This window comes from Oryctolagus cuniculus, chromosome 7, assembly GCF_964237555.1.
Source record: "Oryctolagus cuniculus chromosome 7, mOryCun1.1, whole genome shotgun sequence".
Lineage (NCBI taxonomy): Eukaryota > Metazoa > Chordata > Mammalia > Lagomorpha > Leporidae > Oryctolagus > Oryctolagus cuniculus.
This window is the reverse complement of record NC_091438.1, coordinates 78,332,756-78,353,928: the sequence shown is the minus strand read 5'-3', so window position 1 is coordinate 78,353,928 and position 21,173 is coordinate 78,332,756. Positions and strand designations below refer to the sequence as shown.

At 42.2% G+C, this 21,173-nt stretch overlaps 1 protein-coding gene across 4 annotated transcripts in view; it reads right to left on the bottom strand.

The window, feature by feature from the left end:
* The window catches only part of GLMN (glomulin, FKBP associated protein), a 39,775-nt gene that overhangs the window by 14,827 nt on the left and 3,775 nt on the right, over positions 1 to 21,173 (bottom strand). For 3 of the 4 annotated variants that reach the window (XM_051857517.2, XM_051857519.2, XM_051857518.2), the window contains exons 4-9: positions 14,808 to 14,927; positions 13,435 to 13,543; positions 11,487 to 11,727; positions 10,278 to 10,380; positions 9,007 to 9,051; positions 1,454 to 1,641 (exon numbers count right to left, since the gene is read on the bottom strand). In XM_051857517.2, coding sequence (XP_051713477.1) covers positions 1,454 to 1,641; positions 9,007 to 9,051; positions 10,278 to 10,380; positions 11,487 to 11,727; positions 13,435 to 13,543; positions 14,808 to 14,927 — 806 coding nt within the window. The remainder of the gene's footprint in view (positions 1 to 1,453; positions 1,642 to 9,006; positions 9,052 to 10,277; positions 10,381 to 11,486; positions 11,728 to 13,434; positions 13,544 to 14,807; positions 14,928 to 21,173) is intronic. The other variant, XM_051857520.2, reaches the window with a different exon arrangement.

Sequence of the window (21,173 nt, the reverse complement as noted above, 5' to 3'; positions counted from 1 at the left end):
TCCAGGGTGATGGCGTCCTGATACATAGGAGGAATGTGGACAGAGAGACATCTAGACAGGGAGACTGCCATGTGAACACAAAGAGGGCAGGATAATGCATCTGCAGCCAGAGAGCTTTCAAGATTGTAAACAAACCACCAGGAGCTAAGGAAGAGACATGAGTCTCCTTCATAGCCCTCAGAAGCAACGACCCCTTTAATAAGACACCCTGATCTCAGACTTCTAGCTCCAGAACTATGATAGGTTTCTGTGATTTCACAAGCCAGTGTGAGGCACTTTGTTACGGCAGCCCTAGCAAACTAAGAGGCATACACTGGTTATTTCGGTGGTAGGTTGATGAGTATACATAGACTCTGGAATCAGATACAATTGTACTGGAATTTCTACCTATACCTTTAATCAGTTGTATAATCTTGGGTGCTACCTTGTCTGCTACTTCTATGTTTAAACTGAGATAATGGTTTCTTTCACAAGGTTATTGCAAAGATGAGATAGTGTACTAGCATAACGTTTCATGCATGATGAACATGCAAAGAGCAGCCATTTTGTAATATTTATCTATACCCCTAAGTATATTCATATATAAACATAAATGTATATGAATACACCCAATGCCTAAGACTATCAAAATCCATCGCAGACTTTAAAGTCACAAGTTGTTACATTAAAAAATTATACATTTATTTGAAAAATAATTTTGATAAACTTCATGGGGGAAGGACAAGATCAAGGTAATTACAATGGGAGAATTCAACTGAAATTGGGTACCGAGAGAAGGCTTTACTCAGAAAGTGACACTGAGGTGGCTCTAAGCAAAGGTGCAGGCAAGTCTGACACATCTGTGTAAGAAAACCAAAGCTCTGTGCTATCAGAACACAGCAAACAAGAGCGCGGGCTACAGGAGATGAAACAGAGCATTCGGGCAGCGAACGGATGGTGCAGAAGCTTGACTCTGGAGTCACAAGGAGGCATTCAGACTTTGTTCTTAGAGCAGTACAAAACTGCTGAAGGGTTTCCAATGCATTTTACTCTGTAGTGCGTTCAGAACAGGCTGGATTAAAAGGGAATGAGAATGCATATATAAATACCTTCTTAGGATTACAGTCGTAATCCAGTGAAGAGATGACACCCAAGAGTGCTTAGCTAGTTCCCTCTCTTTTAGCCCGGGGTGGCCCCCCAGTCTTCAAAGTCATGCCTGGTTTAACGCTTTCTGCCTCTTGTCTTGTGCCAGTCCCCTGCCCCTCTTGTCTTCATCATCCCCTTACATAGACTTCAACACCATCCTGTTTCACGGATTCCTACTGCCTTTAGTAGATTATAACCAGTATCACTTAGAAAAACAGCCTTTTAACTGTATTTTTAAGTATATATTAATATGCATATATTGAATGCAGAAAATTGAGAGTCTAATGATATTTCTTTTAGAATATATAAATAAACCAAACACTCTTACCTTAAGACCATCGGAAGCTGATCAATACTGATGCCCTGTACAAATACTAGATAGGCCAGTGAAGCCATAGAGTCTGCTAACTGTTTATCTTCTTCTTCCTCAAATTCAAGGTAATTCCAAGTCTTCTTTTTCCTTCCATGATTAAAAATCATTTTGGGGAAAGGGTGTCCAATTGCTGATAAAAACCCCTGTGAAACAGATACAAAAGAACAGCACACAGACTCTAAGTGCCCCAGCCACAACCACAACCACATGCCCGTATATCCCCTCCCCTGAGGGTCCCAACCTTCAAGACTTGTCAGAATTCAGCAAGAAGTCACCCAAATGATCAGGAAGGGTTTTTTATTTTTTAAAGATATATTTTATTTGAAAGCCAGAGTTACACAGGGAGAGGAGAGGCAGAGAGAGGGAGAGGTCTTCCATCCACTGGTTCACTCCCCAGTTGGCTGCAATGGCCGGAGCTGCGCTGATCCAAAGCCAGAAGCCAGGAGCTTCTTCCAGGTCTCCCATGTGGGTGCAGGGGGACTTGTGCCATCTTCTACTGCTTTCCCAGGCCATAGCAGAGAGCTGGATCGGAAAAGGAGCAGCTGGGACTAGAACCGGCGCCCATATGGGATGCTGGTGCTTCAGGCCAGGGCGTGTTACCACTGTGCCACAGCGCCCCCCTCCTCCTTTTTTTTTTTTTTTTAGTATTTATTTATTTGGAAGACAAGAGCAACAGACAGAGGTAGAGATAGAAAGGAAACTTTCCATTTGCTGGTTTATCCCCCAACTGCCCACAATAGCCAGTTCTGGGCCAGGCTAAAGCCAGGGGCCAGGAACTCTTCTCACACGTGAGTGGCAGGGGCCTAAGTACTTGGGCCTTCATCTGGTACTTCCCCAAGCACATAGAAGATGGATCAGAAGTGGAATTAGCAAGGACATGAACTGGCACTCCATATGGGATGCTAGCATTGCAAGTGTAGCTTGTCGCACTCACTGTGCACAACGCTGGCTTGTGTGATGTAGGTAGGGCCTGTAATCAGCTGGTTTGAGTTATTCAGAACCAAGACTATCCTGGGAAGGCCTGACCTAATTGAGCAGGTTTTTAAAGAGGTACAGGCCTTCCCTCTGAGGCAGTAACTCTCCCTTGCTGCCTTTCAACAACCGAGTCACCACGTCATGAGCCAGCTGCATGGCCAGGGTGTCCACAGAGCCTCCAGAAGCTCTGGTCCCTGGCTGGAGTTGGGGGCCATACTGTGGCATAGCGGGTAAAGTTACCACCTACAGTGCCCGCATCCCACATGGGTGCTGGTTCAAGTCCCAGCTGCTCCATTTCCAATCCAGCTCTCTGCTATGGCCTGGGAAAGCAGTAGAAGATGGCCCAAGTCCTTGGGTCCCTGCACCCACATCAGAGACCCAGAGGAAGCTCCTGGCTCCTGGCTTCAGATTGGTGCAGCTCTGGCCATTGTGGCCAACTGGCAAGCGAACCTGCGGATAGAAAACCTCTCTCTCTGCCTCTGCCTTTCTGTAACTCTGTCTTTCAAATAAATAAATAAATCTTGAAGGAAAGGAAGGAAGGAAGGAAGGAAGCAAGCAAATGGGGGCCTCAGTTCTCGAGCCTGAGGTGATGAACTGTGCCAACACCTTGGGGAACAAGAAGATGTGAGCACATGTGAGCTTATCTTTTCAGTTAAGCTTCTGCTGACACTGCAGGAACAATTAATGACTGGCGATAGCCTTAAGAACACCCTGAACAGAGGATCCAACTAAGTGAAGACCAGACGCCTGAGCCACGGGAACTGTGATTTTAAAAAGTGCCTTGTGGGGCTGGCGCTGTGCGAGTACACCTGCCGCCCATAGTGCCAGCATCCCATCTAGGTGCTGCTTCAAGTCCCGGCTGCTCCATTTCTGATCCAGCTCTCTGCTGTGGCCTGGGAAAACAGTAGATGGGCCAAGTGCTTGGGCCCCTGCACCTGTATGGGAGACCTGGAAAAACTCCTGGCTCCTGGCTTTGGATTAACACAGTTCAGCCTCTTTGTAACTCTGCCTTTCAAATAAATAAATAAAATCTTAAAAAAAAAGTATGTTGTTTTACTGCTACATTCATAGGAACTTCTTACACAGCAGAAGAAAACTAGTATAGAAGACAACCGCAAAATCATATTTTACGTAAGAATTTAAATGTCAGATGGTTTTCTAAATCAATTCAGCACCAGCTGGTAGCTAAACGACTGCTGGATAGAGGGCTCTGAAGTAAACAAAAGGAATCATTTTGTATTTCTTTTAAGATTTTATTTATTTCAGAGCAAAAGTCAGAGAGAGGGAGAAGCAGAGAGAGAGGTCTTCCATCCGCTGGTTCACTCCTCAAATGGCCCCAACAGACGGTGCTGGGCCAATCCAAAGCCTGGAGCCAGGAGCTTCTTCTGGGTCTCCCAAGCGGGTGCAGGGGTCCAAGCACTTTGGCCATCTTCCACTGCTTTCCCAGGCCAGAGCAGAGAGCTGGACAGGAAGAGCAGCAACTATGACACGAACTGGTGCCATATGGGATGCCAGTGCCGCATGCAGAGGCTTAGCCTACTACATCATAGCACCGGCCCCATCATTTTGTATTAAAAAACAATTTTTCTGAACTGCTTCAGGCATAGAAAATAGAAAAGCGGGTACCAGGAGATGAAGAGAAGGGAGATTGGGAAGTTAGTATTTATGGGAACAGTTTCAAGTGGGCAGACAAAAACACCCTGCACATGGAGGGCCGTGATGACTGCGAAACAACATGGACATACTTACTACCACCCAACTGTGTGCTTGCAAAGTTAAAACGTTACATTTTAAGGTATGTACTTTCTACCACCATTTCTTTACAAAGTGCTTCTGAGGTAGGAGAGAGCAATCTCAACGCGTGAGACACAGAAGTATCATGGAATGAGAGTAAGCCACCCGCTCAGCCAGATGACCACTCCTCTCAGGACAGCGCTCCTGGCCACTTCTGCCTCCCCCGAGAGCAGCTGCAGGAACCTGCTCGGCAGCAGGGCCTGAGGAGACAAAATGCTCTTCTATCTCTAATTCCACATGATCAGATAGTGTTGTATGACAACAGGGAGGCATTTTTGTTGTTGTTTGTTCTGTTGAAACAGATTTTGAGTTTTGACTCCACCACTCACTAGCTGTGTGACACTGGGTAACTTGCCTACCCTCTCTGAGCCTCAGGTTCCTTACTGAAAAATAATATAATACCTATGTGCCATAAGAAATGTTAAGGAAGTTAAAGTCTCAGAGCCTGCATTGTGGGGTAGCAAGTTAAGTCTCTGCCTCCCATGTGAGCGCTGGTTCATGTTCTGGCTGCTCCACTTCCGATCCAGTTCCCTGCTAATGTGCCTTGGAAAGCAGCAGAAGATGGCCCAAGTGCTTGGGCCCCTGCACTCACATGGGAGACACAGAAGAAACTCCAGGCTCCTGGCTTTGGCTTGGCTCACCCTTGGCCATTGCAGCCATTTGGGGAGTAAACCAGTAGATAGAAGATCTGTTTCTCCTCTCCACCTCTGCCTTTCAAATTGATTTCTTTTTAATTTTTTAACAGAAAGTTAAAGTCACAACAAAAACTACCATATAGAAGTTAAAAAGGAATGAATGATAAAAATAGCTAAGCCAGAATGAATAATGACCTTCTACATAATTACTCTTTTTTTTTTTTTTTTTCGATATATCCGTTAGACTTTGCAGAGAAATACAAAGTCAAATAAGACCTTCCTGGCCTTCAGCGAGTTAAAATCTACTGATCCCAGATGGTTTCATTAGTCATTTCAGAGCACAAAAAGGAACCAAGAAAAACATCCTCAATCACAAGAGACTGCTATTCAGCTACCAGATGCTAAATATATGCTGCTGTACCAATTTTCAAAACCATGCACTCATTATAGCTGCAAGACAAAAAGCTTACTGCACTCAGAACCCAAATGTCCTCTTAATCATAAAGTTCCATTTCTTCATTCAGCCAGTGCTATGTGTGTTTTTTCAGAGCAAGGTAGCCTTCAAAAAAAATCACCACATGTAACTAGATTTTACAGTGAGTGCTGCCTGAATATCAGGGGTTCAACCCACACCCGAACCAGAACGTCCACATCTACCCACACACCACTCAGCTGCACCTGCCGCTGCTCCGTTTCTCAATCCTCACGGCGGTCTCTGTCCTTTCGGGAGTGTTCCTTCGCTGTACCCTCTGGCGCATTCAAGCAGTTCTTTACCAACATGACTTGTGTTAAAACAGAATGGCCGAGGCCAGTCAATCCCAACCACACTACACTTAGCAGTATTTCTGCAGCACAGAAGGCAAATCCTCTCTTCTTCCGCCTGATCTTACGTCTACTTCTTGACTGCTTACGCTTCCTTACTGCTGGCTCCTTCTACTAAGGCTCCTTCTGAGGACCACTCTCCTACACTCATCACCGCTTCTGCTGTCATGAATTTATCTGCCTTCTGGTGAGAGCTACTCATTCTCTCCTACTCTTTTCACTGCAGGGCCAGGAAGGGGGAAGAAGGGTTTGGAGGTACCAGCGGAAGCTTAGTATTACCTTGGCCCTTTCTTAACAGTTTGGCAAAAGCACATTTTCCTTTGAGGCAGACGCCACACTGCCCTTCTTCTCTGCTGCGCATTGACCTCTAGTCATTTCCCCACATTCTCTGAACACTTTGGCACCCACTCACTGTCTCTCTACTCAACACCTGCTATGATCCTGGGAAAACTGATTGTGTTTGTAGACAACTCCCCCAAAAAGCAAGCCTCATAGTTCTTGATTTCTAAATTCTATTGACTTTTACTTCCAAACCATTTCAGCACCTAATCTCATTCTGGATCTCTGTCAACATTTGGAGGTATTCCATTAGATATCTTAAACTCCAATATCCCAATTTCTGACCACAATCTGTTTTTTATCCCATCTCTCCTACCAGTCTGCTTTTTTACCTCTGATTCCTCCAGTCCTGTGATTCCTTCATTTCAACTTATCTGTCCCCTCCAACCTGGATCCCACATTATCGATCATTCGAACTATTGATATTCTATAGCTGGATTTACCAATAAAATGCCAGTCTAAAAATAACTGCAACTCACCTCATCTATTTCTACTCCCAGGCAGCTGAGAACTGCTGCAGAAGATGGCACAAAAATACAAGCTGTTTTCAATACAGTGTGGTCTCCAACTAACACTTGAGCCTTCCACTATCTCTTTTCTTTTCCCTCAGTATTCCAAACCTTTAACCAGCTTCCTGAAGTCCCTCACTCAATCCTAATCTCTACCCCCTTGCTCTCTGGAGATTATTTCTTGTTCATCTAGAAATCTGAGTCCAGTGAGTCTGATTCCCCTCAGTTATATCCCACTCCTGTTACACAATACTTGACATGCATACCCACTCTGACCTCCTCTCCAGGAGTCCTCCTATAACCTTGGTCCTCTGCCCAGCTGCATGCTCCAACTTAAGCCATAAGACTTTAATTATCCCATAAACATTTCTCTTTTCCCCTCTAATGGTTTGTATCTAATGGTTTGTTCCAGCTGCTCCACTGCCAATCCAGACCCCTACTAATGTGCCTGGGAAAGCAGCAGAAGATGGCCCAAGTGCTTGGGCCCCAGTACCTATGTGGGAGACCCAGAAGCTCTTGGCTCCTGGCTTCAGATCAGCCCATCTCAGGCTGTTGCAGTCATTTGAGTGAACCAGTGGATGCAAGATTCTCTCTCTCACTCTTTCAAATAAATAAATAGATCTTTTTTTTAAGTGATGAATCTAAAACAGTTTGATTAAATCACTCCCAGGTTTAACAGCTTTTAAATAGTTTCTGAATTTCATGGCCATCTCTCAAAACGGAGTACACATACCATACACAGCAGTGTCTCTGAGACGCCGGGCTGCACTGAGTAGTACAATCATACTGTGCTCTCGCACCGGGACGCTGTGGCGCTCTTGGGAAACTCCTTCACCTCCCCTGTCTTTTCATTGCTCAGCTTCTCCACCAGCACCTTTAACATCAGCATTAACCCTATTAAACTAGGGATCCCTATTCATAACGGTCACCAGGTCACCTCTCATTCTCAGAATTTACTTCCCATAAAATTCTGGCTCTTTTCCCAAACCTCCTTACACCACACAAACCCTTCAATCATGGCCTTTGGACTTCACATTCATCAGAAAAATCCATTCAGCTTTAAATAATTTCTTACCTATTTTGTTCTCCAGAAAGTTCTGGTTCTCTTCTGAAAAATTTCCCGGGATACCCCACAAAGGGTTGCTATTTTTTTTCATCTATACCCATTGTAACACTGAGCCTGCTGTTTCTAGATTACTCTCCTCCCTACTCCCTAAAATCCTTCCACTTTGAAACTCATTCTTTGTGACTTTACTACCTCTACATCTCCTTGTTGTAGTCATTATCCCCAAGTCTAAGAGCTTTTCTAATATTACTCTTATCATAACTCTGTGGGGGCTTAAATGGATAATCAGCCATCTTCTAATCTTCATTTTTGCTAGTCCAATGATTGTAACTTCTATCTTCTCTCTTAGAACACCCACTCCTATGGTCATACCCCAGACATTCATATTAATAATCACAACTTTTCCATTCTACTTTCTAGCACCCTATTCTGTAAACCTATTTTTCAGCTTATTCGTCTTAGTATCCTAATTCCAACAACCATACCAAGATGTACAACCTAGTGATCCCATCATCTTTTCATTGTCCCACACATTTATTATGTACTTCCCAACTTACATTCTACCAACCATCATTAAAGTCACCCCTTTGCATATATGCTCAATTTCTTGCCCTTCTCTTGCTTTTGAGAATGCATCTAGTTTTCAAAACCCCAATCTAATTAAATGCAGCTTTCCTCCAATGCTACACTTATACTTGTGCAGCCTAACATGGCTAAAAAAAAAAAAAAAAAACACATAGCCACAATGACTGCTCTTTTTTGAAATTCATAACCACCAATGCCAAGTACATATATTTCTGTACTTCAGATTACTTTGCTAACAGAATACCAGCACAATTTAAAATTCTCTTTACAAAAAATTTTATTTACTTGTGAGCCAGATACAGAGGGAGACAAAGAAATACAGAGATGGGGTGGCACTGTGGCACAGCAGGTGAAGCACCATCTGCAGCACTGGTTTACGTGTCCTGGCTGCTCCAATTCCTATCCAGCTCCCTGCTAATGTGCCTGAGAAAGCAGCAGAAGACATCCCTACTACCCATACGGGAGACCCACATGAAGCGCCTGGCTCCTGGCTTTGTCCTGGCCCCAGGCCTGACCACTGTGGCCACTGGGGGAATAAATCAATGGATGGAAGCGCTCTCTCTCTCCTCTGTCTTTGTAACTCTGCCTTTCAAATAAATAAGTACAATTTTTAAAAAACAAAACAGAAAAAAACAGAGAGGCAGAGAGAGGGGTGTGGCAGTAGGGGTGGGGCTGTTCCCACCCACTAGTTTACTCTGCAAATGCCTGCCAATAGTTGGGGGCAAAAGTGGGAGTTGGGAACTCAATCCAAGTCTCCCACATCACTGGTAGGAACCCAATTACCTTAGCCATCAACACTGCTCCCCAAGGGTCTGTATTAGCAGGAATCTAGAGTCAAGAGTCAGAAGTAAGAGCCAAGAATTGAACCTAGGCAATACAACATAAAATACAGGCCAAACACCACCGCTAAAATGTTTAATACAGAAAGGCAAACTTCAGGCCTGTGTTGTGGCATAGTAGGTTAAGTCTATGCCTGCACCGGTATGAAACATGGGTGCTGTTCGAGTCCTGGCTATGCAACTTCTGATCCAGCTCTCTGCTATGGTCTGGGAAAGCAGCGGAGGATAGCCCATATGCTTGGGCCCCTTCACCCACATGAGAGGCCTAGAAGAAGCTCCTGGTTCCTGCCTTCAGACTGGCCCAACTCTGGTCATTTGTGACTATTTGGGGAGTGAACCAGTGGATGGAAGACCTCTCAGTCTCTGTCTCTCCCTCTCTCTGCATCTCTGCCTTTCAAATAAAATAAATAAATCTCTTTTTTAATAAAAAAGGCAAATTGCTTCTAAAATAAGAGTTATATATGTCTATAAGCTCTTGGAAATATTTGAGCCTTAAAAAGGAATTTTAGGGACACAGAAAACCCACTTTACATTCCTTTAAGAAATTCCTTTAAGGAATTTAAAGGAAATAAAGAAGAATTTAGTTACAAGAAAAATTTAGTTACAAGGACACTACTTACCACAGACATAAGAGCTAAAACAAGAGAGAAAGCTGCAAATGACTGATAATAATGAAAAATTATAAACAATCCAAATGTTGAACTATATGGCCCAATTTAAATATATTATGCTAAATCCAGACCATACAATACTATTAAGCCAACAAACGCTCACAATGCACTGTTAAAGAAAGGTGATTTTGAAAGAGTACAACATGACACACTCTTTGAAAAGTTTATATACAAGTGCACTTCACAACACAAAGTAAATGATTTTGAAAAAACTACATGAATTTCAAAATTTTTTGCATCAAAATAATTTTTAATTCCATTTCCATGAACTTTTTATGTACTCATATACATATGTATGTACACATTTTCCTGTCTGTGAGTACACCAGCAGAAAAAGTCTAGAAGGTGTTAGCAGTATTTGTCTTTGGATAATGAAGTTATTGTCATTTTATTTGCCATCTTTTCACCTGTGTTCTACAGAAAATACATATTGCTTTATTAATGAAGGTATCAACTTACATGTCCACTTGCAGCAGCACCAAAGAATATAGCAGGGGAATATAGTGTAACAGATTCTATCACAAATTGAATTAGCTGTACTTACTATTATTTCAGCTGCAAAAAACTTTAAAGGATCATTTTCACCTTCTTCAGATTGTTCGAGGAATTGTGCTGTCAGCAAAGGGCATTTCAAGCTTTTCAAACAACTAGAGCATAAGAAATAGATAACTATGAAATCAACCCTTCCCAAATGTAAAATGCCTAGTTAAAATCTAAATTAAGTTTACAGGAAAAATAACCTAAGCACTGCTATGGTTTGAATATCTGTCGCCTCTAAAACTCAAGTTGACACTCTAAGAATATTCAGAAAGGGGACCGTGGACAGGAGAGTAGGTGAGGCCTCCACCCTTATGAGTGGGATTAATGTTGTTTTAAAACAGCGAGCTTGGCCCCATTTTGCCTCTCTGCCCTTCTGCCACATGATGAAACAAGACTTTCAACAAATGCTAGTGTCTGGATCTTGGGCTTCTCACCCTCCAGGAGTATGAGTGAATAAATTTCTGTTCATTATGAATTACCCAATCTTAGGCATCCTTTTATAGCAGCACAAACTAGAATAAGTACCAATAACTTAACAGCTTAGAAATCTGGTGATATAACGTCTTATGGGGAGGACATTAGAACATCGTGTTAGATTCAATATGTTGAAATCCACTTTATGTTTGGACTGTTCAATGAATTCTCATGCTTGTCTGAGGAACCAGTGCCAGTCCAGAGAGTAGTTTTCATTAGTGCAAGAAAACTCAAGTCAATATGGCAATTTTTCAAATAAACCTGCACGTATGAATTTGGACCAGCCATGTTGAACAGTGTATGTTCAATCCCTGGTGCCCCTGGAATGCATGCTAATAGCTGGGCCTTCTGCTGTTCTTGTAGTCAAGCTGGATGTTCAAGTGTATAGTGGTCCTTTTGCTGTTTTCCAAGGGAGAATAAAAACACAATTACCCCACAGAAGGGGCAGATTCCTGAGCTGCAATATCTATTTCCCCCACTTTCATTGTGTACTCTGATGAGTAAGGGCAAAACACAGAATATAAAGTTAAATGAATGGATTAGGGCTTCGTAAGTTTTAAAAATATGAATGTCTCATCAAATGTCCATGCTAGTTATATCAACTGAACCACATATTCTTAAAAAATTCAAAATCTGAAACTAGATTTATGTTTACATGACAAACAAGGCAAACAAACATAAAATAACTGAACTACCCATTTCTAAAATACACTGTGAGATGTTCTTAAAATATACTTACAATTTCAGTAATTCATCCTTTAACTTTTCATTTTCCACTGAGTTCTCTTTGGCATCAATGACTTCTTCCACAAATGGCTTAGTAAACCCTATCAAGGCCTTGCAACATTGACAGAGGCCATAGTCATCTGTCTGTATTTGTTCTTTTGAGTATGGAACCGGAAGAAGAGATAGTTGACTCCAAAGGGTAGACAATGCTAATCCAACGGAATATGCTTTGTTGTTAGGGAGTTTCTGAATCACTGAAACAGAGACCAAGATGCTACTTGAGGTAACCTTGAGTACAATAAACACGAGATAAGTTCAACAGAGCGGCGGCGTTATGGCACAGCAGGTTAAGCTGCTGCCTTCTGACATCCCATATGGGCACAGGTTTGTGTCCTGACTGCTCTACCTCTACCCAGCTCCTGCTTATGTGCCTGGTAAAAGCAGCAGAAGACACCCATTTGGGAGACTCACATGAAGCTTCTGGCTCCTGGCTGTGGCCTAGCCCAGCCCCAGGCTGTTGTAGCCATTTAGGGAATGAAACAGTAACTTTGCCTTTCAAATAAATAAATAAATATTTTTAATTAAAAAAAGAAAAGAAGTTCAGTAGGTAGAATTACCAAGCACTCTTTCCCCCTCACATTTAAACAAATCTGAAATCGAGATGACATATCATAGCTTAAGGGACAGCGTTATTTCCTTCTTAGTGGCGTGTACATTAATGGAGCATCTTATAATCAGGGCCTCTTACAAAACATGCCATTAAATCTTTAGGTACATTTGTCACAGGTTACATAGTTATATAAAAACACATTCCTTCCATATTTTTGGTGGTTATAAGCATACCATATGTGTGTCTGATAAATTATAAAGCACCATACAAATGGGAGGTGGTAGTATTAGAGTTTTATCTAGAAGACTGAACCTTTCAAGTGGTACAAAACTTGTGGCCATTCATATTTAAAATGAATTTATTTTAATTTCTGATTCTGAGTCTCTCTGTCAGAGTAAAATGTATGTATTTCCTTTTAAAAAAATTTAAAAAAATTCTTTAGCTTTTTTTTTTTCTAAAGATTTATTTATTTCAAATGTAGAGTTACAGAGAGAGAGGACAGAGACAGCTAGCATTTCCACCTGCTGGTTAACTCCTCAAATAGCCATAAAAGTCAGGGCTGGGCCAGACTGAAGCCAGGAGCTTCATATGGGTCTCCTATTGGGTGTCAGGAGCCCAGGCACTTGTGTCATCTGCTGTCTTCCAGGTGCTTTAATAGAGAGCTTTATCAGAATTTTTTTTTTGACATTTATTTATTTATTTGAAAGGCAGAGAGAGAGAGAAATTGAGAGATCCTCAATCCACTGGTTCACTCCCCAAATGGCTACATTGGCCAAGGCTAGGCCAGGCTGAAGCCAGTAGCCAAGAGGTTCATCCAGGTTACCCACATGGGTGCAGGGGTCAAGGACTTGGGCCATCTTCAGCTGCTTTCCCAGGACATTAGCAGGGAGCTGGATCAGAAGTGGAGTAGTCAGGACTCGATGGATGCCAGTGCTACAGGCTGTGGCTTAACCAGAACGCCAGGCCCTCTAATACTTTTTAACCAAGATCCAAGACTGCCACCATGCTATCCAACTGAGTACTAGACACCACAGAAGTTATAATTTAAATATGCTTAGAGGAAAAATTCTAGATACAAGTTGTAGATAGGAAGGATAGGGGAAACGCTACAGGTTCCACCACAGCACATGAAAGCTAGTATGATAGTCAACAAAATATTTACTGGGTATCCATACTGTGCCAGAAACACAGCAACAGGATTCAAACTGACATTGCTATTACCAGCTTAAACACAATTCTCAATAATTCATCATAAATTTTAATTTGGTGTACTGTTGACATTTTAGGGTAAATATCAAGGCACTCACACAATTAAAACAAGAAATACTTTGGATATCAAAATGTTCATTACCTGTTTGCAATGGCTGAAGTAAAAGAAGAATAATTTGGGATATCTGTTTTCCAGAGGGTTCTTCGATCAATTCAAGCAAACCCAACAATAATTCCTTTGGATTACATAACTATAAAAATATTCACAATTGAACCTGTTTAATACAAGTTGTATTTAAAGCCACATGATTACTATTTTAAGAAGGCATATACTGAGATAATATAATTATTTTTGCTTAAAACATCTTACACAATTGTCAAAAGGAAATATTAGAGAACTAGGGGAGGAAGAGTCTGGTCCGAGCTCAGGCTTGCCGTGGCCTTCACCGCTCACTCTGAAGGCTGCGCTAGATCCCAGGGCTTCCTACCCCATGCTGCCCGGCTACTTAAGACTTGTCCAGACTCTCTCCTGTGCTTCCTGAACAGATACAACTTTGCATTACTTTTTCCACTGGCCACATCTTATCACTTCACTTGTTTTTTAAAAAAACTTATTCAACATACAGAGGTCCCATCTGCTGGCTCACTCTCCAAATGCCTACAATATCCCTAACTGGGGCCAAAGCAGGGAGCCAGGAAGTGAATCCAGGCCTCCCAGGGGGGTGGCAGAAACCCAATCACTTAAGCTAGCAGCACTGTCTTGCATGACCTACCTAAGCAGTAAGCTGGAGTCAGCAGCAGAGCTAGGTATGTAACCCACGTACTCTGACCTGGGATGTGGGTGTCTTACTTGCTAGGCCAAATGCCTGCCCTTTGTCTTGTTTTTTAAACTTCTAGATGAAGTTCCCTGTTTTAAGTATACATTTGCATTTATCTGCACTGATCTCTAAGAGGTTTCCAATAATATCCCTTTTCTTCAGATTTATATTTCTAAGCCATCATATACTGACTTACAACTCTACTAGTCTTTTATCAATGATCTCTCTCTAAGGTTGTCAGTAGAACCTTGTGTATTACTTCCTATTTACAGTTCCACTGTGACTGTATTCTAGGTTTTTCATATTCTTTCAGGGAAGATACCAGAGGCAAGAGCAATGACATTTGATTCTAATTCCAATGTGGCCAAAAGATCAGCATAGCCTTGAACTACTTCACTAAACCTTGAATTCACCATTTATACCACATGGGTACTTGCTAAAATATAGCTTCTCAGATCTCTCCCTGGAGAGTCTGAATCAGTGGGGCTAAAAAGAGGTTAGAGAATTCTTATACCCGGGAAATTCAGGAAATCCTGAATTTCTGCTCATCCAATTAATCAGATGGAGCTTTTCTCCAGAATCCTTTGCTGCATGTATTTTCATGAAGCGAAAATTTTCTTACCTAACAAGTATTAAACATTAAAGGGAATTATAAGATTCTGCTGTGTTTTATAAGATCTCAGTTTTGTTAACTTACCTTTACCAATAAATCAAGCATCTGATAATAATCTTTTCTTTTATCATCTTCTTTATCATTCCATAAAAGGCATCGAACAACAGGTCCCACAAGATTCCAGCCCATAGTCTTAAAGATGACCTGTAAAAACATTTTTGGAGTAAGCAAACACTGCCATCTACAGGACTCTGGTAGTATGCTTCCTAACTTGGAGAAGGTGAGAATTTTCTCAAGCAGAAAAGATGAGGCCAACAAGGTCGACATTTTACCAGTGACTCTGCAGGGCTGGCTGTTAGCAGATATCAGTACTTTAAAACAGTTTTTTAATATATTCATTGAGCAAAGGAAAAAGAGTCTACTTTTTTATCAGGTACCTTGACCTTGCCAGGATTTAAATAGTTCCAATAATTATTATTTTTTTATAGTTTTAAACTTTAAAAATAAATTTAAAAAATAAATAACTTCTCTATTTCCAAAAAGAGAAATAATTTGCTTAAGATGAGCAATGACTTAATTTCCACAAGGAATTTTGTTCCCATATATAAAGGAAATCCAGTCAATTCCTTACAGAATTTCTAAACATAATCATTTGTAACTTACATAAAAAGAAAGGATGTAACTTCATTAATATTTCAAAATGCTTATCACAGAAAGTTTATTATACAGTTATACACATTCCTTATCAAAACCACTGGTTTTCAAAATTTAAGTATTATACTCCACGTCTCCAGCCTGCTTTGTACTTCAATTCATCAGCATTTACCAAGTATACACTATATAGTATGGGTGACAAAGGTTAGGAACCCATCAGATAAGATTTCTACCCTCATGGAGTACATTTCTAGGCTCAATATTTGAAAATGAAACAAAAATGTGCAGGCGCTACGGCACAGCAGATTAAGATGATGTTTGGGATGCCCAAGTCCCTTATCCGAGTGCTGGTTCAAGCTTACTCCACATGCTGATCTAGCTTCCTGCTAATGCATCCTGGGAAACAGATAATGACTCAAGTTCTAAAGTTCCTAACCATTCCTGCTGGAAACCTGGATGGAGTGCTGGGCCCCTAGCGTCAGCCTGGCCATATCCTAGCTATTGCAGGCATTTGGGGAGTCAATCAGCAGATGGAAGATCTCAGTTTCTCCTTCCCTGTCATTCTGGCTTTCAAATATAAGTAAATAAATCTCTAAAAATAGAAAATAAACCATTTCTAAAAACAGACGTAGGAAGATGATGGAATGGCATACTCAATACTTCTTCCTGACTCCAGTGTTGTAAGATAATGAAAGTCAGTACAGGTTTAACAAGAGAATAGTTATCTCCAAAGCAGGAGAGACATCCCAGAATCCAAGTTAAGACTTTTTGGAGATACAGAGAAATCAGTGAGGCAATGCTAAGTGGAAAATTCACTGAATACTCTGAAACAGGCTTAACATGTTCCACAGAACCATCGTGGAGAACGTTTTGTGAAACAGAGTTCACAAAAGAGAAAATACTATCTGTTCACATCTTTGCTCACTTACCAGCCAGTTATTTCAGTGTTCGTCTTAGCAATCTGCATGTGCTACCTACACGTCAATGTTATCTCTTTATGACAAAAACCTGTTAGGGTTTTTGGTTGGCCTTGCTTTTTATTATTGATTGCTAGAGCAGGTCAACCAGAGCACTGTTTGGATAAATACAGGGAGCTCCCATCCTTTGACTCACTTCCCGTTTGCCAACAACAGTTGGAGGGACTGAAGCCAGGGGCCAAGAACTCAATTCACAAATCTCTTATGAGTGGCAGGAACCCAGAAAAGTGAGCCATCACTGCCACTTCCCAGGGTACACATCACCATTAAGCTGCAATCAGAAGCTACACACGGTGGGGCCGGCGCCGAGGCTCACTTGGTTAATCCTCCGCCTGCGGCGCCAGCATCCCATATGGGCGCCCGGTCCTAGTCCCAGTTGCTCCTCTTCCAGTCCAGAAGAGGACTGCTGTGGCCCGGGAAAGCAGTGGAGGATGGCCCAGGTGCTTGGGCCGCTACATCCACATGGGAGACCAGGAAGAAGCACCTGGCTCATGGCTTCAGATCGGCGCAGTGCTGGCCATGGCGGCCACTTTGGGGGGGAACCAACGAAAGGAAGACCTTTCTCTCTGTCTCTTTCTCTAACTCTGCCTGTCAAATTAAAAACAAACAAACAAACAAAAAAAAAACCAAACAAACAAAAAAGAAGCTACACATGGAAATTGAACCCAACTCCTGCAGGGTGGGATGCAAGCACGAGGCCTAACACTCACCCTGTCATCTTTTTTTTTTTTTAAGATTTATTTTATTTATTTGAAAGACAGTTACAGAGAGAGGTAGAACAGAGAGAGAGGTCTTCCATCTGCTGGTTCATTCCCCAGATGGCCGCAACTGCCGGAGCTGCGCCAATCCGAAGCCAGGAGCCAGGAGCTTCTTTCGGGTCTCCCATGTGGGTGCAGGGACCCAAGGACTGACTTGGGCCATCTTCTCTTGCTTTCCCAGGCCATAGTAGAGAGCTGGATAGGAAGAGCAGTCGGGACTAGAACTGGCGCCCATATGGGATGCTGGCGCTTCAGGCCAGGGCTTTAACCCACTGTGCCACAGCGCCGGCCCCCACCCTGTCATTTTTCATATGATCACATGTAATGATTTTTCCTTTAGTTCCTCTTCTACTACTTTTAGGTCCAAGGTGGGTTTCCCTTCTACATATTTATAAACACTCTTTAAAATTTTTTTAAAATGTGTATCTCTTATTCATTAAAATTTATGTTGAATATGACACAAAATGAAGATCTAGATTTTAATAAATAGCAAACAATCATATGTTTTAACCTAATGAGTTAATTCAGTTGCTCTCTGTGAATATTCTCCAATGGTAGTTATTTCTTCTGCCTGGTACACTCTTCCCCCAAACAGTCCCAGAGTTTATATCCTGACTTCCTTCAAATCTCTGTGAAATGTCACACAGCACAGTCCACCTCCCTTACTCTGCCTTATTTTTCTCTGTAGTATTTACCACTTTCTGACATATTATATAACTTATTTATCATGTATGCATCTGTTTCATTAATTTGAATTAAAGATCCATATGACCAGTGACTTTTGTTCACGGTTATGCTTACTTCCCACAATTAGAATAGAACCTGTTACAAAATAGGTATTCAACAAATACAGTTTGAATGATGTCTATTACTTCTATTTTTAAAAATTTATTCATGGCCGGCATCGTGGCTCACTACGCTAATCCTCCGCCTGCGGTGTTGGCACCCCAGGTTCTAGTCTTGGTTGGGGCGCTGGGTACTAGTCCCAGTTGCTCCTCTTCCAGTCCAGCTCTCTGCTGTGGTCGGGGAGTGCAGTGGAGGATGGCCCAAGTGCTTGGGTCCCTGCACCCACATGGGAGACCAGGAGGAAGCACCTGGCTCCTGGCTTCAGATCGGTGCAGCGCCGGCCGTGGCGGCTATTTGGGGTGTGAACCAACGGAAGAAAGACCTTTCTCTCTGTCTCTCTCTCACGGTCTAACTCTGCCTGTCAAAAATTTTTTTTATAATTTATTATTTATTTGAAAGGCAAAGCAACAGTGAGGAAGAGAGGGGGAGAGTGGGAGAGAGACAGAGAGAGAGAGACAGAGAGACAGAGATTTTCCATCTACTGGTTCCCTCCCCAAATATCCCAATCATCTGGGGTAGGCCAGGCCAAATCCAGGAGCCAGTAACTCCATCCAGGTCTCTCACATGGGTTGCAGGGACCCAAGTACTTGAGTCATCAACGGCTGCTCTTCCAGGCACATCATCAGGGGTCTGGATCAGAAGCGGAGCAACTGGAATATGGGATGCCAGCACTGCAAGCAGCAGTTAATGCTCTGTGCCACAATGATGTCCCTATTACTTTTATACTTGATCTTAGCCAAAAGGCTGAGAAGCAATGTCCCTATTACTTTTAAGCATAACAAATTATCTCACCTCCAAAGATTTGATATTCTGTTTTCGTCTACTTTTTGTGTGGCTTGACGGGCAACATTCAGGATTTTACTCAGCAATTTATGTTATTCGGTTACTAATGTTTTTTTCAAAATTATTAAATATTTATCCCAAATTACTTATTACAAAGCCTATATTTCTATAGATTAATTTCTTCTCTTACAAATAAGCGGTTCTTTCCTTTTTTATAAGCCTATTTTTTTACCCTTTAAGTGATCCACTGAAGAATAAATGGGAATCTCAGATCTGAGTGAGATTTTTTACATTTTTTTTTTTTTTCTGACAGGCAGAGTGGATAGTGAGAGAGAGACAGAGAGAAAGGTCTTCCTTTGCCGTTGGTTCACCCTCCAATGGCCACCGCGGCCGGCGCACTGCGCTGATCTGATGGCAGGAGCCAGGTGCTTTTCCTGGTCTCCCATGGGGTGCAGGGCCCAAGCACCTGGGCCATCCTCCACTGCACTCCCTGGCCACAGCAGAGGGCTGGCCTGGAAGAGGGGCAACTGGACAGAATCCGGCGCCCCGACCAGGACTAGAACCCGGTGTGCCGGCGCCGCTAGGCGGAGGATTAGCCTAGTGAGCCGCGGCGCCGGCCCTACAATATATTTTACAAATATACTATTACCTACAAGGTAACCTGTCAACATAAATGTCACACGGCTCTGAGGGAAGAGGAGTGGTAGATAGTTATGAGGAAGAGAATACTTACTGAGTACCCTTCAGGTAGGATATGCTATTCTTGTTTTGTCTAAAGATAAAAACTATACAGGGTTAAATTGTTTTCCCTGATTTATAAATGAGAATGCCAAAGTTTAGAAATCAGTAACATGCTCAATATCTGACAACTAAATGTGGCAGGGCCAGGGTTTGCATGTAACACTATCTAGTTCCCAAGCCCATGCTTTTCCTCCTGTATCAGAGATTTCCACTGGGGCAGTTTTGCCCCCTACCTCCAAAGAGGACATAGGGCAATTTCTGGAGACATTTTTGGTTGTCATTACTGGAGGTGGTGGTGGGGTAGGGTTTTCATACTGGTATCTGACAGGTAGGGGCTAAGGTTACTGCTAACTATCGTGCAATGCACACGACAGCCCACACAATAAAGCATTATCCTTTCCAAACGTTAATAGCATTAAGGTTGATAAGTCCTGCAATATAATCTTAGGACAAATTACTATACATATGGTAAATATTTTTAAACATTAAACACAACAGATTAACAGAACCCTCATCAATGTTGATAGGTTTACCTGGCAAGAAAATTAAATGGCAGTCAGTTTTAAATACCGTCTTATGAACATCTGAACCTCTACATTTAGATCACCCATAGAAGGGTGATTCTCCAGCTATTAAGACTAAGCCACACTGTACTTAAATCTATCCCATTAGCTATTTTGAAGCATACTAAAAATAAAGCACTCGAGTATGCAATGCATGAAGAACAATGACATTTCTCTCTCTCTCACTGATGCCAGTCTTCTGGCAGCCTCTTCCTCTTCACCTGTTCATTAATTCCTCAAGATGATTCTAGGCCTCTTCCCTTCTTTCCTCTTCCTGTGAACTCAGGCAAATTCTTTTTCTCCCCACATTGCTTCAATTACTTAACCTTTAACAGTCATGCACAAATCCACAGCTTAATCTCCTATGTCTCTACTGAGCTCCAAATCTCGTTTTCCAATTTTCTGCTGCATCTTAAACTCAAAATTTCTAAAACTGAACTCACTTGTCTTCCTTCAGAAAATCTGCTCCTGGGGACTGGCACTATGGCGCAGTGGGTTAAATTGTTGCCTGCAGTGCTGGCATCCCATGTGGGCACTGGTTTGAGTCCCAGCTGTCCCATTTCTGATCCAGCTTCGGCTAACGAGCCTGAGAAAGCAGCAAAAGATGGTCCAGACACTTGGGCCCCTGCCACCCACATGGGAGACCCAGATGATGCTCCTGGCTCCAGCCTGGCCCAGTCCTAGCTGACGGCAGCCATCTGGGGAGTGAATCAGCAGACTAGAAGACTTTTTTCTCTCTGTGTCTCTCCATCTCTCTCTGTAACTCTGTCTTTCAAATAAACAAATCTTTAAAAAGAAAAAAGGAAATCTGCTCCTCTATGAGGTTTCCTTTTTCAGTTCTGGATATCAAATGGTGCACTGTCCTTTCACAGACTAGGAATCCAGTTATCTCTGATGCCTCACCTCCACAGTCAATCAGTCCACTCTATTCTACCCTAAAATTCTCTTGCAAGTGTTACACAGTGCTAACCAGAGGTGGCGCAGAGTGGTTAAGACCTCCAAAAAAAGTTATCTAGGACTGAATCCTGGATGTCAAATAAAAGCTGAGTTAATTTTGGGTAAGTCACTTAACCTTTCGGTTTATGTTTCTCATCTACAAAATGAATTTAATAGTATGAGGACACTTCA